At 38.2% G+C, this 18330-nt stretch overlaps 1 protein-coding gene and 1 long non-coding RNA gene across 5 annotated transcripts in view; one reads left to right on the top strand and one right to left on the bottom strand.

The window, feature by feature from the left end:
* TMEM117 (transmembrane protein 117) overlaps positions 1–18330 on the top strand; it is a 218502-nt gene that overhangs the window by 16276 nt on the left and 183896 nt on the right. For all 4 annotated transcript variants that reach the window (XM_071733565.1, XM_071733564.1, XM_071733566.1 and 1 more), the window contains exon 2: positions 1264–1568. In XM_071733565.1, coding sequence (XP_071589666.1) covers positions 1292–1568 — 277 coding nt within the window. In that variant the 5' untranslated portion in view covers positions 1264–1291. The remainder of the gene's footprint in view (positions 1–1263; positions 1569–18330) is intronic.
* LOC139791404 (uncharacterized) lies at positions 496–17954 on the bottom strand. The gene is made up of 2 exons (XR_011723914.1): positions 17665–17954; positions 496–835 (listed from the first exon to the last, which is right to left on the bottom strand). It is a non-coding gene; the product is annotated as an uncharacterized lncRNA (long non-coding RNA).

The following is an 18330-nucleotide window of genomic DNA, read 5'->3' as shown; positions in this document are numbered from 1 at the left end:
ACTCTAATGGTTTAATGGTCTTATTGGTTTAATGGGTACGGCATTTGTCATATTTTACGGATCGGGTTATAGAGCTAAATAATTTTGAAAGGACTACTTAAACAGAGACATTGTAATTCAAGCCTTTTCTAAGTTTGCAAAGTGATACTTAGTCAGATGTCCAAGAAGAGTTGTCCAATTGGGTTGGGGTTTTTTTGAAGTATTTTGCTGAGATTTTTTTTTTTTTTTTTTTTGGGAGGCGTATGACATTGGTAAAAATCTGTACTGTTCAGCTATGTACACTGTATCCTTCAACGATCTGGTTGTAATAAGCAAGCAATATTATTAGATACTTTTTTTTTTCCTGTTTTCTTCCTACACTCTGTGTCCCTTGAATAACTGCGGTGTTCCACAATACAAAGGCCTTCTATTATTGTGCATACAAATTGGTTCAACAGGATGAAACAACTAATTTGTTGTGAATAAAAGAAAAAAATAAATGAAATGGCCAACAACTGAAATGTCAACCATGCTCAGTTGCATTTTTATGTAGCCGTATTTCATAAGTAGGCAAGTTTCAATATAGAGTTTTTATGTTCATGCAAAATAGTCTTCTCAGGGCACTCTTATTTTCTGCTTTTGAAAATATGCTTAATTATAGGTGTAGTCCCTGAAGTCAATGAAAAGATTTCCACAGGCCTGTCTGAGCTGTGAGGATTGACTAGTAGTTTTTCCATCATGTTATTCCTTCATATAAACACAGGTTTCTAATGCTGCTGGAGTGTACGCTTGTAAACTTCCAAGAGATGAGGCAGTAGAAGAGTTCCCTGGACTTCAGGCTTGTTCTGTGCTTCTCCTATAAAGAGAAAGATTCAGCTTAGGCTTAGCCTGAATGTTTGTGAAACGTGTGTTGTAATTTTTTGGAATGTGGATGGAAAGATACTCTGAGTAGCTAGTCATGTTCTTACATGCTGTATTTTCATGCTGCGTATGGAGTTGTACTTTTAAAGAGCTTGTATAGAAATGTCTGAGACTAAAAATCCTGTTCTGTGTAACGTATATGCAGTTGTTTGTTGTTTTATGGTGGAATGCCCAGAAATTTCTGTTTTTCTGTACCTGGATCTGACAGTATCTTTTGATTGAAACTTCCACTGTTAGTCAAGTCAGAAGTGTTAAGAATGACTAATGACACAGTTACGGTGAATTTTGTAATGTGCAGGTATCTCCTTAGTTCTGAGAATCCTATGTGTCTATAACATTGTGCATTTATGTCTTTACATACAGGTGAAGAGCAGTTCTGCAGTGTCTGAGGATGGGTAAAGACTTCCGCTACTACTTCCAGCACCCATGGTCTCGCTTAGTTGTGGCTTACTTAGTGATCTTCTTTAATTTCTTAATATTTGCTGAGGACCCAGTATCTCACAGCCAGACAGAAGCCAATGTTATTGTTGTGGGTAATTGTTTCTCCTTTGTAACAAATAAATACCCGGAAGGAGGAGGCTGGATATTTTTGAAGGTGATTCTGTGGCTGCTTGCAATCCTCACAGGACTGATAGCTGGGAAATTTCTCTTCCATCAGCGCCTGTTTGGTAAGTTACATGATGCATCCACTGACCTACTGATAATGGCCTTCTGAATTCCCCTTTTAGCTTTCTACTCATTGTAATTTTGTAAGCTTTGCCATAAATTGCTTCAGATATTTAAAACTCTATAGAACTCAATACATCAAAGCCTACTTGTTTGTAGAAACTAATGCCGTGTCTGCTCCCATGAGCAAAAAAGGCTAAAAATAGTTAAAGTTGACATGTTTGAAATATTTGCGAGGTGAGTGATTTTCAGTATTATAAAAACACTCCTTTGTACCTTTAGACCATTTTAAAAAGTCTTATTATATGATTTCATTGGCCATCTGGAGAAAAGGCGGTGACACTCCATGTCCTGTCAACAGTCATATAAGTGGAAGCAGAGGCTGTTGGTAATGTTAGCAGAGCTGTGTTGAAGAGCTCCCATATGACAACAGGAAATCTAGAGAAGCAGGACCTGTCTGTATCTTGTACAAGAGCAAGTCAGTGAAATGGAACAGTAGTAAATGGAAAAAACCATGACAGTAAATGCTTTTATACACAAAATGGCACTAAACGGGGCGATTTACTGCACACAGACTGACTGAAAGGAATGGAATGACACTGGATTAAGTTTTGAGACTGAGAACTTTGGTGTAAATATGTAGAGACAGAAAAATACCTGTCATTGTTTTATATGAGATAAAATGTAAATGTAAATGTAGAAAAGGTATCTGAGGGCTCTAAGTTTTAGAGATAACCAGAAATAATGAAAAAGATTACTTCATTCCCACCAGCTGCACCATTCTTTGAAATGTCTGATTCTAGATGAACATTTCTATGTTCTAAACTGGCAGGACTGCAGGATGGATGGTTATTGGAACACCTTGAGGCACATGAGTGATAGGCCATTTCCTTAGTCTGCCTTGTTCTATTAAGATAGAAAAATAATTACTATTGTTTCAATAAATCATATGTAAAGCTCTTATGTCAAGGAATGAACAAGCAAAGCCATAATAAGAGTCTCTTAATACTGACTTCTCTTAAAGCACTTATTCTGAAAAATAATTGAGCATCATCATGGCTATTTGGTAGATGTTTTACCTTAATGTAATGATAAGGGTAAAATATCCCCTTAAGAGAACAAGAGGACATTTTATCTTAATAGCTGGACTCTGGAGCAAGCACTGTCACAGTAATATTTTCCATTCTGGCTTCTGCAACTGAGGAATGATTTTGTTAAATTGGAGAAAATTATGGAAAAGTAATAACACTGATGATAAATTGGAAAATAAGCCCTACAGTGAGAGGACTAAGAGGATAAAGGAAAGATTGGAGGGTGACTTGCTAAAATTTTACTTGAAGGACAGAACCTTCAGTCCAGCAAATTTATTGCAAGGTCCAGTGCTTGGAAATGGCATACAGCCAGCACTTTTTTTTTTTTTTTTTTTTTTTAAACTAGAAGGCCAGATAATCAATGGAAGAAGTTATTATAGGAGGCTGCTTCAGCATAACATGTGAACTTTCTTTTTGGGAATATGTTCTAGTCTGACTACAGAGTAATTCTGTCTAGGTAAGTTATTGTGATAATTCCTTCTGGATTTGTAAGCATATATCATGGCTAGGTCGTAGCTCACCTTCGATTTTAAAGTGACTTAAATCAGCATTACTGCCAAAAGAAGGTCTGTCTGGCCTTCAGTGTCTACTTTGTGCTTTTGTGCAGTTCTCAGTGAAACAAGGTAAGTAACTTACCCACATTAGCAGTACCCATCTTTTATTTCTGTGAGGATCAGATCTCTGGTCATAGTGATGTTTGTGGCAGCACAAAGAAGGGATCAGCATTGGGAGGAAATTAACAGTCAAGAGATTCCTGCTTCTGATGGCAGTGCTGGCTTATGGACATTTATGGTTAAGTTCTGGGTGACCCATACGGGCGTCAGTACCATCTGATCTGAGGCTCGTTGCTGCACATCGAGTTTCATGGCAATTTGAGCCAATGTGGATCTGCCCAGAGTCCCACCCTCCCACATCATTTTGGTGCCTGCCTCGAGCCAGCACTGCTGGGAGTGTGATGGGGCAGTCAGCCAGCTCAGGCAGCTGATCCCATACAAAACCAGTTGCTTCTGCTGTTGTCTCCAGCAGCTCCTTGAACCGATGTGATCACTTGGATGCCAGTGCTGTTGTGACAGCCAAGGACTGTTCAGCCAAGATAGCTGGGGGCCATGGCAGCCCTACCTGGTGTTGGCTGGAGTGGAACTGCCCCCACAGTGTGTCAGTGGAAATAGGGTGTTGCTTGTGATGGAGTGTGAGCAGATGGCAGGCTGTGTGGCTGAGGGTCTGACTGTATTGATGATGGATGTGGCCATGCTAGCTGTAAACCAGCTCCTGTGGGTAGTCATAACATTGATGAGATGATGATGTGTGCTTACAGCTTGAGTGTATTTCTGGGTGTCCAGAAGATTTGTTAAATCTATGCTGACATCTTTACTGCCAGTTATTTGCCAATATTTTAATATATTCACTGCCTTGAATCCTTTATTTTATTGAGATCCTCATTGGGTATGCTCTCTGGATCTTCTGGCATCAAGCTCTTCATGAATTCATCCCTTGGTTGTTTTTATTTTCCCTAATTTACCTTTCTAAGTAGCTGCTGATTCTGTCCCCTTTTTTTCTATACAATCCAGTTGTGTTTTTTAATGTATAATTACTTAGAACCATTCTATGTTTTGATCCTTGTTCATTTATTTTTATTTCTCTGCTAAATTAGGTTTGTAGAGGAAACTGTGATGGGTTGTTTCTTGTGGCCTGTGTATAACTTCTTGCAGTCAGGGAACCAAACAGCACCAGTCAATTTTCCCCTGTCAGATCCTGGTTTACAGCATATGCTGCAAATTGAAATTGAGAAGGATTAGTCTGCACATCTCACGTTAGCTGAAGAGGAATGGAGAGGATTTTCTTTCACTGTGCCCTTCCTGCTCTTCTGTCCCTTGCCTTCTGTAGTTTTTGCTGCTGAGTTTGCATGTGGACTAGAGGAATAATGTAGCTAGAACTGCTGTAATACAGCTTAGCATCTGTGTCAGACACTGACTGATGAATGGCCATGATTATTATGAGCTATAGAAATAAGAGAATTAAGTTCAAGCATGTTATATTTCTAAAAGTGGAAGGAGAAGGGCTGGAAGCACCATTTAGACATGGTCTCCCTGAACTTACAGAGATATAAAAGACTAGGTGAACTATATTGTTGAGAAGTATAGATCTCAACTAGAGAACATGGTCGGATGTTTCTTCTTGATAATATTCATTACAACCTTCAGGGACTTACTTCTACAAGGCACTGCTCTTGACTTAAAACAAGATTAGAAAACAAACACATTTCTTTCTCTACCGTCAAGAAATAAATTCCTTAATTTGGTAGACATCTCCCATGATAAATATTTCCAAGGAAAACAGCTTTTATCTAGTACATTATTTATATATTCATGGTATATGGTCAGAAGCAATGAAATTTTAAAACTGCCTTTTGGCTGTTACTATATTCTTTTGATTCATAAGCTAAGCATATCTTTTATGGGGTTAGTTATTGTGTTCTTCCATTCTTTTTATATTGCAATGGAAAATGAAAGGCCATAGATGAATATTGGAAGTTTGGAAAATAAAAGATAAGGGTATGTACCCCTGTTATGTTTTGTTCTGCATGAGAGAGTTACTTCAGGCAGGGACCAGCATATCTTCTTTGTACTTAGAGATTTCTTTATTAAAAGTAGAAAGAGCTTACAAACTGACCCCCTTTTATGACACTATGCATTCAGAAAATGCATTAAAATCTTAAATCCTAACTTAGAAGAAATTCCCGAATAAGCTCTTGCACATTTTACAAGTGGCTCTGGGACACTGTCTGGAAAATTATACAGTATTTAGAGTGTAGAAAGTGTATGTTTTAATTGCCACCTTCTCATCAGATGTGCATTTGCAATTCTGTACTCCAAACTCAGGCCCAAATTCTGAGTTTGGGGGTTGAACCAAAGTTCAGGTTGTGCATTTTGTGTCACTATCTATATATATATTATTTATCATGTAAATTTAAAATAGTATTTCATTTGAATAGGCTTTTAGCAGTGTGAATAAATGAGCAATATACTTGGAAGAGTAATATTTTAATTTTCTTAGTCTGGTATTTTTGCTCTGACTGTTTTCCATGTGCAATAATCCTTAGTTTATGCTCCATATTAGATTCATCAGTTTTAAAAAACCATGCTCACTACAAGTATGCCTGCACATTTTTCTGATGCTAAGTGACTGTAAAGATGTATTAAAATTTGGTGAAAAGCCTGTGGTTACAGAGGCTGGACTTCATTGAATTGCCAAAGAGTGTGCCTGGTTTTACATGCGTAAGTTCCCTTCTAAATTACATGGATGAAACAGCTCTCCTATGAAGCCAGGCTGAGGGAGCTGGGGTTGTTCAGCCTGGAGAAAAGAAGGCTCAGGGGAGACCTAAATAGTGACCTTCCAGTGTCTGAACGGGGCCTATAGGAAGGCTGGAGATAAGGGCTGTATAAGGGCTTATAGTGATAACACAAAGGGCAGAGGTTTTAAATTAGAGAAAAGTAGATTTAGATTGGATATTAGGAAAAAATTCTTTAGCATGAGGGTAGTGGAAAAACGGAACAGGTTGCCCAGGGAGGTGGTTGAGGCCTCATTCCTCATTCCTCAGCGCTGGTGAGGCCACACCTCGAGTCCTGTGTCCAGTTCTGGGCCCCTCAGTTCAGGAAGGAGATTGAGGTCCTGGAGCAGGTCCAAAGGAGGGCAACCAGGCTGGTGAAGGGACTCCAGCACAGATCCTATGAGGAGAGGCTGAGGGAGCTGGGGCTGTTCAGCCTGGAGAAGAGGAGGCTCAGAGGAGACCTCATCACTCTCTACAACTCCCTGAAAGGAGGTTGGAGCCAGGTGGGGGTTGGTCTCTTTTCCCAGGCAACCCTCAGCAGGACAAGAAGGCATGGACTTAAGCTCTGCCAGGGGAGGTTTAGGTTGGATATTAGGAAAAAATTCTTTACAGAGAGGGTGATCAGGCATTGGAATGCGCTGCCCTGGGAAGTAGTGGATTCTCCATCCCTGGAGATATTTAAAAAGAGACTGGATGTGGCACTCAGTGCCATGGTCTGGTAACTGCAGCGGTAGTGGATCAAGGGTTGGACTTGATGATCTCTGAGGTCCCTTCCAACCCAGCCAATTCTATGATTCTATGATTCTATAGAATCATAGTTCAAGGTGAGGCTTGACAAGGCTCTCAGCAACCTGATCTAGTTGAGGGTGTCCCTGCTTACTGCAGGGGGGTTGGACTGGGTGACCTTTAGAGTTCCCTTCCCACCCAAATTATTCTATGATAAAATAAATATTTAATATGTTATAACAATTTAAGGAAAACATGATATATAGAACTAAGGCCATGTTTCTTAAAATAGGGAACTCTTAAGTACAGAAAGCAAATCAGAGCGATTGAATAGTCCAATTTAATAGCAATTGAATGTTCAGTTTAATGGGTTGCTCTCTTACAGATGTTCACAAAATTCAGTTTGCTTAGAATGAAATGTTAATCTGAGCCTCACAGATACTGAAGTGAATAAATAAAACAGCCATTATAGGAATTGCACTGAGCTGTAGGTGCTCACTAATGCTGCAAATTTTTTAATGGACAGTACTGCCATGCTGGGAGCAATTTCATGACAGACATTTTTAAACAAAACACCCACTGAGGACCTGCTGTCTGAAACCATTATTCCTTCTGTAAAAAAATTTATCTGGGAAGCTTGAAAAGATATTGTAAACCTCTTATAAACATAATTCACCATGTGCTTTTATGCTGGAAATTAAATTGTGTGACAGCTTCCTACAAGAGGAAGTTAGGCAGTGTAGTATTTAGTCAGGAGGATGGTGCAATACATAAGAAAAGTGAATCTGTTACATATATAACAGATATAGGATAAATTTATACAGTAATATGTACATGATAAATTAGTATACTGATATATTAGGAGTTATCTTAGTGTAAAATCTAGACCCTGGTATTGCTGCCAGTATTGCTATGGCATATCACTTCCATAGTGGCAGTTGCACAAGAGCTGATGTACCAAATGTGATTTATTTTGAAGAAAAAAAAAAAAAAAAAAAAAAGGACTTTTAAATGGTTGTTTTTTCAGCCAGATTGATTCCTGCTCTTGTTTGAGAGTAATTTAATTAAATGAACAACTGTGCCACCATCTGTGGGAATAAGGGATGGTTGTATGGCAATACTTGCATCAAATTCTAACCTGACTGATAGAGCATATTCTTTTCTTTTGTCAGCCCTCTATCTTACATTACAATAAGATTTGTCAGCTAGTACCCAGCAACTTTGTTCTAGCTTTTTCTTTTTCATCTATGACTTCAGCCTAATAAAAAGCAAGTGATATGACAGCTGATAAAGCAGTACTGTTTTCCAGAGCCTGTTCAGTATGAATATCAATGACAATGACCAAGGTCTGTTCTGATTATTATTTCACAGTCAGTTCACCTCTTGTTTCCAGTAAAATATCGGAGCACTACAATAAGGTTATTTTGATCCTAAAAAATGCGTACCTAGGGGCCAATCTAACAGTTTGCTAATAATAACACAGAAATGACTGTGAGCAAGCATTTTCTAGAACCAGAATCCTCTTTTAAAAACACACAACAAAAACAAACATAAAAAAAGAGAAGCTCTGAGCCAGCCTCTGAGTGAGTGCAGGCTCATCAGATTCCAGCTCTGGCATATTGCCAGTAATTAAGATATCAGTTTAAAATAAACTTTACATCATTCATGAGGGAGACCACAAGTGGCCTTTGAAATATAAATAAAAAGCGTGCATGTGACCTCTTAATTTCTTCTTTTACTTTTGGATTTTAAGAAGAGCCATAACTTAGTTATGCTTCCTCTCGTGGGGCTCAAGGAGAGGACTGCCATCATCTGCTCTTTGCATTAATTGTGGAATCAGTCTGATACCATCTTACCTTTGGGTAGTAAGTGATAGAGTTTAATTGGTACAGGCAGTACCTACAAAAAGATTATTCTCTCTTCAGTGAAAGCTTTGATTGTACTGGAGGCTTGTCTCTCCCTCCCCAAGCAGCAGCGTGAGACTGCAAGAAAAGTTACTTGTGTCAGATTATCCGTAATGGGAATGCTCTAGAGAATATTTAGCATCCAGTGACTGAAAACTAAAAATAAGTTCATTGCTACTTAATGTGTCAGCTGTGTGTTTTGATCTTTTTGACATGACTTCCAGATTTTTCTTTCCATTTGAGGCTGGGAGTAAGTTTGGAATGATGTCTGCCACTTAAAGCAATAATATGTCTCCCTTCCCTGATTTCCAGAAATGGAAGTGAGTGTATTCCTAGCAGGCACAGCCTGATGGGCACAATGCAGGTGCAGCTTAGTGCAGGGACAGATTTCTTCTACCCTTATTCCATACCACAAGGAGATGGAGACAGTCTTAATGTGGAACATCACCTTGCTGTGTGATCAATGGAGAGCCCCAAGGAGAACATGATCTCCATGGTCATCCTATGTCCTTTCAAAGGGCCCCTAGGACTGTTAGAGTGGCATGAAATTAAAGTCCTTTACGTACCACACAGCATTTCTCTATGTGTGAGCCTGCTGGGACTCCAAATCAGACAGTGGGACTGCTTTATGAAATTATATTTCCTTTTTAAAAAAAACAACAAAATTGACCCTTTCGACCCCCCCCCCCAAAAAAAAAAAAAAAAAAAAAAGACAAACCCAGAAAAAAACACCAAAGCAAAAACAAAACACCAAAACAAAACACCTGCCTCCAGGTGGGAAAGAAGCCTCCCAGGGGCAGGCTGGGCATCTGGGTAGAGGTAGCAGTGGAGCCTCAGGGCAAGGTGAACTGAGACATGAATTTTACACATTGAATAACTCACTGGAAGAAGCAGTGGCCTGATGTACCTTTTACAAACAAAGAACTTTTCATCCAAATTTTCTCAAAGCTTGGTTCAGCTAAAATATTCGTCTCCTCAGTTTTCTAAGTAAGTTTTCCTTACCCATCTACCATATTTTGCTCCAGAGCTGCATTTAAGTCCAAAGCAGAGTTAATTCTACCATATATCACATAAATACTTTTTAGAAATGCTTTGACTTGTAATTCACAAATAGCCCTCAGGTGTTATGGCCCAGTCACCAGCATGTTTGGGTTCTTTTGTCCCATGATGAAGACTTCATTAAAACTTCTACTTTGTGTAGTTATGCAGCCATCCAGGACAGCAAAAGGGCAGGTAACTGCATAGGTGTTTTGGGAGCAACGCTCTTCTTTTTAATTTTCAAGTGAAAATGCTGACTAATATATATTGCTGCTGCAATATGACTGTTATGATGATATTTTAATGATGAAAATAGGAATCAGAAAAACACTGAGTGTTTTCCTGTTTAATAGAAAATGCTTAAAGTGATGCTCTCCCTTAAGATCAGCAAAGTAGGACTTTAAGATTTCTGAGATTACTTAACCAAACAAAGATGCAGGAAACTCATTTGTTATGACATGGGTGATTTTTCACGTTTCCACATTGCCTTATCTTCCTGTTTCACTTCTAACATAGTAAATTCTGCCCTTTCCTTTGTCTTACACATCTATCAATTACCTAGAATGATAACAATTAATCTTTTGCGCATTCAAATTTACCACTGAATATGTTGTGGCAAAGTAGCTGATTCTGATGTGATTATCACATATTATTTTATGATTATAAGACTTTAGAACATTGAAAACTTCGAGTGTTAAACCAGTGATGCTTCTGGCTCAGTATCTGACAGTAACCCCCTGTGGGTGCTAGGATAAAGTATAGGAGTAGGAAAGACTGTACTGATAGCTCCCAGAATAGTTTCTCAGCCTCCAAAAATTTGTTCAGAGTTCAAACAAAAATATGCCTATTTTTAGATGCCTTTGACAGCAATCTGAAGACAAATAATAAAGGTAGTAGTTAGCAGTAGTCTTTGTTCCTGCCTACCTATTACTAAGAAGCAAGTTTCTCTCAGAGTTTCAGATATACTTATAAACCCCCAAATTAACCATGTTCTTTATTCTCCTGCTTCTCTTAAGATGCTGGGAAACTTGTTGGGTTTGGCCAGTTGTTTGAAGTCCAGATAAACTGAGAATCTAAAAACCAATTGTCTGTTGAGAAGAGGCAGAATCTTCTGCTGAGGTTGACCTGTCATTTAAATTGCCTTGAATTCATCCTTCATCTGCAGCAGTGGGGTGTGGTCTTTTAAGGCAGGCAGCTGCTTAGGGCTTTGTAGGCTTCCTTATGCACATGCTAAATAATGTTTTCTATTTCTGGAATACTGATGCAATATGTGTCTTCTCAGAAGCACACTTTCATTTAATACTAAAGCAACGAAGAAACTAGATCTGTACAAGATTTAGTAAAATTCAGTCATGCTAAACAGATAATGGAAATTAGATGTTGTGGCAGAGAGGGCATAAAAGGATAAGGCAGGAGTGAGGAAAATGTTCCTAGAAAGTTGTTACAGCATTGTTTAATTTTAGTTTACTTGAAAGAAAGGGAACAAAGCCTAAAATCTGAGGGAACTCAGCTCTAAATAACAGAAAACCACAAATGTCCTAGCTCTTTAGCTCATCTGTGTTCATAGATGTAAGATTAAGATGGATCTTAATTTTTGACAGTATAATGTTTTGGAGTTTTGTGAGGTATAGGAAGTGAAGAATAAATGAAAACCTAATGTTTTATGTGGATCTTCTGTGAAGTTCCTGATCAGCTACTCCCAGCAAGCCTTTTCCTTGGAGTTACCCTGTTTCCTGCAGAGCACAGGCTCTTCCCTCACCTTCTCCTGTGGGTAATGCCCTGGAAATCAGATTGTCACCTGATGTAATTACAAGACAGAAACTGAGTGTAGAAATTCTCATTTACTTAACACTGTGGTATGTTCAATGTAAGTACATATTCAATCCTTCTTTTTCATTTTTATAATTACAAACCTTATCCCTCACGAGGCATGCCATAAAGCCCTCTCACATGTCTTGCTAAGGGAAGCAGGTTAATCCTGTTCCAGCCATTTTCTTGGTGTTATGTATGACAGATGGAAGAGCATGTGTCTTCCTAAGTATGTCAGTGTCACTTGGGTGTCTTTGGCACTAAGAAAAATGACTAAGAAAGTCATTTTGTGACTAATTCATAGTATTCAAAGTCCAACCCCTTTATAACTAGACCTCTCAAGGAATCTCAGTGGATATTTTGTGACCATTGTAAATGCCTCATGATTAAATTTATGGTTATTTTTCAAGATGTAGACTAACAAGATATTACTAAAACAACTACTACTTCAAAACGAGCAAAGACATTTTTTACTCTATTGAAGACTCTATTGACCCTATTCCTTACTCTGAGAGGGGATCTTCCTGTGAAAGATCTGGAAATGCTAAGCAGCAAAACTGAAAAAGTGGCCCATAAACACAAGGAAACTAGTGCCAGGTAGTATTAGCTGTGCCTGTTTCTTGTTAAGACACCAGCATTTTAAGATGGAGAGGTTTTTTTTTCCCTATTTGAAGATTAAGATGCTGTACACTGTCCTGCTGCATGTAAAGCATTCTGACCTGAAAGCTGTATCACTGGCATGTCTTTATTTTTCCTCTCTCATACATTCTAAACTCTGTAAAATATAATCCAGCTAAAAGTTGGACAGATGCACCTTTGGAGGTAGAATGCTCTTCTGTAGTAGTATCAGATTTCCCAGAAAACTGCCTTTTGCACATTTAGATGTGTATGGAAAAGGCTTTCTTCCCAAACAGTTCACCAGCACCATTCTCCTTTGCCTATTTCAATTTCAATCATTCAGACATGTCTGGTGAATTAAACTCTATCTGAGTAACCTCTGAGCTTGGTCAGCCTTTTCCCACAGGCTCTGCAGAGTGGTCAAGTGGAGGATTGTACTGTGCTGGGGAAAGGCCACATGGATGTATCCTCACCAGATCTTCCCTGGGAGAGGAACTTTGTTTTTTAATGTTTTAAACTGTTTGAGCTGCATGGAGACTTTCTTCCTTTACCATCTGTCTGTGAAAACATCCTTTAACAGCCACTGTCTGGGCTTGAAGTGTTGATGAAATCCAGGCTCTCCAAGTATACCCTTTCCTTAGAAGTTCCTTAGTGGTCACTTTTCAAAGTCTGCACTTAAGAGTCAAAATCTCACCTTAGCCCATCAGTCCATCCTCTTTTCCCCTCTCCCACTTCTCAGCAAAACCTTGCCCAGTCCCAGATGACATAAAACTCTCTAGACATTGCACAGGCTGAAGTTTTTAATTAGAAAATTAGAAAATTAGTTGTTTCAGCTGTCAGTTGAGGTTTTTGTTGTCTGTGTGAAGAGCTTACAGACACATCTGTGTGTACCCAGAGGTTATCAGAATGCCTTTCTAGGTGTCAAACTGAATCTTAAGTTGGTTGAAACTCATAAAAGGTTGTATATGAAATACAAATGATTCATCCTTGGATTTCCAGATATGGTTTGGTGTCCTGATACAGTTGATGTGGAATCGGTGTAGATCATATCTTTATGTGTGTATGGTTTTCTTATAGGGTTTTTTTTTTTTTTACATTGGACTCTCCTTTAGCCTTCAGACAAGTGTGCAAATGTCTCTGTAGGAATGTGTTCTGCCCTAAGTTACTCCTGGAATGAGTTTTTCCTAACCTTACAGAAACTGTGGCTCTTTAAAATGCATCAGCTCCACCACGGTTTCCATGCCTCACCTTCCAGCAAAACTAAGCTGCTCAGCAGGGATTCAGATTTATCAAGAAAGTGAGTGATAACAGTTCTGTTATTTTCATCCTGTGATAATGGTTATGGCATATGAGGCCCTCAAGCTGTATAGCAGGGATGGTTGTTGCAATTCTGTAGGTTACACAGGCTGTGTAAGCAACTGGCCAGAACCACAGAGAAAAATTATCTTTGAGAAGCAATTCAGGCAGAAATAATTATCTTTCAACAGAGGAGCACCTTCTAGTGGTGTAGAATTAATATGGCAGCTAGTTAAACAGTTCTTTTCTCTAAATGAGACATAAATATGCTAGACAAAGAATAGTAATGAATATTTCTGTATACTACTTTTGTAATTAAATTGACAATTCATTTTTTTTTAGAGGAAGAAACTAAACCTGAGTAGTGACGCTTATAATTGGAAAAAATTCAACATCTTCCAGTCCTTCCCTGACAACATATGAGCTTAGTCACTTTTTTGCACTTACCATTAAGTAGTATTTTTATGTGTTATATTGTAGAACATAGTCACCCTTTGTCTCTTATTAGTAATGAAAATTTTGTTTGATTATATAACTGATGTAGCTTCAAAGGAAAATTGCCATGGAATTGGTATATTGTCCAAAGTTTCACTAATTGTTAACATGCTTTCTCCATCCTATGTGTTTTCAGTAAAGATTTATTTCTCAGTATGGTGTATGTATGGTTACTTACTTTTGCAGATAACACAGCATCAAATGAAAATTAAATTTTCCCGAAGTTTGTACTAAATACAGTGGATATGGTGGCTTAGCTGATATTGTGGATTTCTACTCTTTCAGTTTGAATGTAGTAAATAGTCCTTGTTGGACACCATTACATAGTGTACATCATAAAAATGAATAATGTGCTATTTCTAGAAAGGCAAATTAAGATTAATGAGAAATGCTTAATATTTCATTGCGGGAAATTTATGCATTAGTGGAAGCTATCTCTGTGAAACAGATATTCATACTCAGATTTTCATTGTATTCCTTTGAGTTTTGAAAGGAGGTTGTAGCCAAGTGGGGGTTGGTCTCTTTTCCCAGGCGACTTTCAACAAGACAAGAGGGCACGGTCTTAAGTTGTGCCAGAGGAAGTTTAGGTTGGACATTAGAAAGAATTTCTTTACTGAGAGGGTGATCAAGCATTGGAATGGGCTGCCCTGGGAAGTGGTGGATTCTCCATCCCTGGAGATATTTAAAAAGAGACTGGATGTGGCACTCAGTGCCATGGTCTGGTAACTGCAGTGGTAGTGGATCAAGGGTTGGACTTGATCTCTGAGGTCCCTTTCACCCCAGCCAATTCTATGATTCTATGATTCTATGAAACTTTTAAAAAAATGTTAAATACATGAAGCTTGATTTGCAGGTGGTTAACAGAGCACATAACTTTAGTTTCCCTTGTTCCACTTTTTAATTCTGTGAACATATTCCTGTCTTATCAAAGTAGAGAACTTGACCTTTTTTCCTGGATATCTTTTTCAGCATTTGGAAACTTCAGCCCAAGGTTGAAATAGATAGAATAGTTTTGGGTGTGCCATTATAAAATACATCTGTTGAAATAGGTAGTATTTTTGCATCCTCTGTCCCTTGATAGGAGGGCAAAAGGATGGTCAGACACTGGGAACGTGGAGCAAAGTTAATGGAGATGGGACTTTGTGTAGTGCTTCTGTAACAGTGGGCACAACATTCTGCAAAATACTGAAGGTGATTCCACAATCACTTGCTAGAAATTCAACTGCCTAACCAACACTATGGCTCTTTTCGGTCTGGCAGGAAAATAATCAGCTTTCCTGCAGTTAGATCTATGTTGCTTACAGTACATGCTATTATTGATCTGGGCCTTGATGTCCTGGCTAAATGCCCTTTTGACTCTCAAAGAGTTGTCTGTCTGGACACATGTGTGGATGAGAATTATAATGCTAATTATATCTGATTATTATATATGATATTATAATATAATGATATATGATATTATGATAATTATCATAGTTGAAAAATACATTGAGAAATACATAGCTTTTCACCAGCTCTGAAAACTCTCAGATTTAGGTGTGTACCCCCATATTTCATGATAGAAAGCCATCTTCATTGTTACAGAATATGCTTTCTCTTGTCCCCAGCACCAATTATTCTCTTGTCTTGTTGCATATGAAATGCACACGTGCTGGATAACCCCTGGGGTTTCTGTTTGTGAGGTTTGGTCCCTGTGTCCAAAACAGACAGAACAGCTGCAAATATTTATTGGAAACAAGGCATAGAAAAAGGCACATGCTTAATCTGCACATACTAGAATTAAATCAGAAAGCTACCTCGTCCAGTCAAGGTTTCTTTTTTTCTGAACACTTTACACTTCCAGTTAGAACTGGAGAGAGGGAACCTCCTGCACAGGAGTGCTTTTCACCTGAGGTATTCTAAACAAAAAATAGTGTGCTCTGTTCTTGAGTAGGAAGGAATCTAGTTCATTTTTTTCTTAAAATTAGCACTGTTTCACTTCCTTTGGTACAGAAATTTTTTTTCTCAGTTCAGCTGTGCTCTCCTGTATTTGACTGGCCAAGTGACTATTTTTTTACCTCAAGAAAATGTAAAGATCTTTTTTTTTTCCCTCCTCTCTCTGCCAGGCTTTGGTGGTGCAGCGTGAGTGCTTAGTAGGGACCCTCACGTTTCCTGCACTGAGTCCCAGAGAGTCTTAATCCCATAGAAAATCTCTGCAAAGATTGTGATCAAATCTAAATCTCTTTTGAGTTCCAGTTAGCTGTGGGGGGCTGTTTTCTGTTGAACTCTGCTGTATGTGTTTGATAGAAAGGGATGTTGCTCATTGAATTGATACTAAAGTTTATTATCCATACTTGCTATTGTTTAAACATATTAAAAAACTTACCTATAAACATGTTAAACTATGCTAATAGTTTTATATATTTATAATAAAATCATGTCTGTTTTTTACTTGCCATAATACTTCATTTTGGATCACTTACTGCAATCACCATTTGGAAAGCTGTAGATGTTCCTTGGTGGATAAAGATGAAATCTGCCTTGTTTTTTGAGTCGTAACAAATCTTTAACAATGTTTATTTAAAAAGAATGCATAGTATATAGATTTTAAACAACTCTATTTATTTATTGTTAAAAATAAACCTGAGCAGTTTCAGTGCAGCTCAGGAGAAAAGAAGAAATGGTTTTGATAAAAACCCAAAATAATTATTTTGACACATCATTATATTGCTGAGCTGGTATTGAAAAGCAGAGATTACAGCACTGCTCTTTGTTGTTCAGCATCAGCATTATATAGGATACAAATATGGTTATGCTTCTTTTTAGGTACTGTAAAATTTGGATTCCTGGTAATTCAAAGAAGGAAAATGCAGATTTTTAGGTACTACAGATAACATGATGAAACATTGTAACTCTAAAATGAGAAAAAGGAGGAGGATCATGAAATTACTTCTATAGGTCTGACAGATTAAAAAAAACAGGTTTCTTAAAAACTTTAAAATTTCTGAAGAGTGCAAAAATATAATTAATACTTACATGCCATCTAACCAATTTTTGTTTTGTTATGCAGCAAGGGCATGTAAGGAGAGGAAATTTTTTATCATTACTTTCATTTTATAGCCTGGGATACAGTCTTATTGATTTTAAAAATCTGCACTTCGAGAACAAATGCATTAGCATTTTTGTTTGCTACCACAGGTTTTTAATCTGCTTCCCTACTAAAAAATGTTCTAAAACATTACAGAAAATCAATATCTATTTTTACAGGTTTCCTTTGAACTGCATCAGCACAATTGTCTAAACCTGAAGTAATAACATCAGTAAGAGTAAAGTCTATAATTAAAATTATATGTTAAATCTGTACAACAGAAATTGGCAGATATAGAAGCCTTCCCACACACTGTAATTCTGGCATAGCTTTAAGTCTTCCAGTATTGTCTGCTTTTTACTGTTTTTTCCACAACAGCAGCTCCAGGTATTGCATTTTGGTAACATAAATGATATTAATGTTAAGCAAAGAGGGAGATGTGGTATGAATCCCTGCAGAATTTGGTAAAGCCCATGGCACTGACCATTAACCCCTGCTCTTGGTTGCCTTTGGGTCATCCACTAAGGAAAAGGAAATGTCAGCCCTTTCTTTGCAGTAGCTGAAACCCATTTTCTTGTTCATATTTTTTCATTAAAAGATGCAGGTTCATTCTTATGAAGATTTCTCTTTAGGTTCTTTTATTTCTAAGAAATAGCAAGTGTTTTTTAAAAATGGAGACATTTAGAGGAAGGCAAAGTGCTATATGTTACACCTGCATTTGCTCACCTGAGGTTTCTAGTTCATGCCAGGCCCTTGAGACGACCCAAATCAGGTAGAGAGGCAGCAGAAGAATCCTGATGGAAAAACCATTGGCTACTGATGCTACTGAGCAGCATTGACGGGACAGGTGGGAAACTGGAGATCCCAGGTTTCTGTTGCCCTAGCACACGATGTTCTTTGCAAGGACATCACTTTTCTAGGTAGGGCAGGAGCTGAGACCTTGAATATGTAAGTTTTGTGACATTGGGCTGCCTTTTACCTTAGGCTGCAAAAGCTGGGAAGTGCAATTCTCCCTGATGAAGGTTCACCTTTCGCAGCCGGGGAAGGTCCCTCCCTGCTGAGTCATGTGAAGAGGAAGGGGTGGAGGTGGTACGTGGTAAATTGTAAAAAAATTTTGAAAATAGAGCTTGGAGGGGCTATACAGGTGGTAAGTTTCTGTGTGAGGGTCAGCACACCCCATCTCCTCTGACTGCAGGCTCCAGGCCTAGCACAAGGAAGACTTGGAATCCATGAGACTCAGATTTTTCTCTAAGACAGAGACAGAAAATCTGTATTTCCCAGAGAGGCAGATGGGTGTACTTAGCTTCTTTATCTGTCTCTGCCACGATTCTTCCAGCTGTAGAATAGTCTAGGCATAATTTTTCTTCTGCCTTTGTCTTCCACTGATGAAAC

This window comes from Heliangelus exortis, chromosome 1 (genome assembly GCF_036169615.1).
Source record: "Heliangelus exortis chromosome 1, bHelExo1.hap1, whole genome shotgun sequence".
Classification (NCBI taxonomy): domain Eukaryota; kingdom Metazoa; phylum Chordata; class Aves; order Apodiformes; family Trochilidae; genus Heliangelus; species Heliangelus exortis.
The sequence above is the reverse complement of the archived record's forward strand: the minus strand, read 5'-3'. Positions and strand labels throughout refer to the sequence as shown.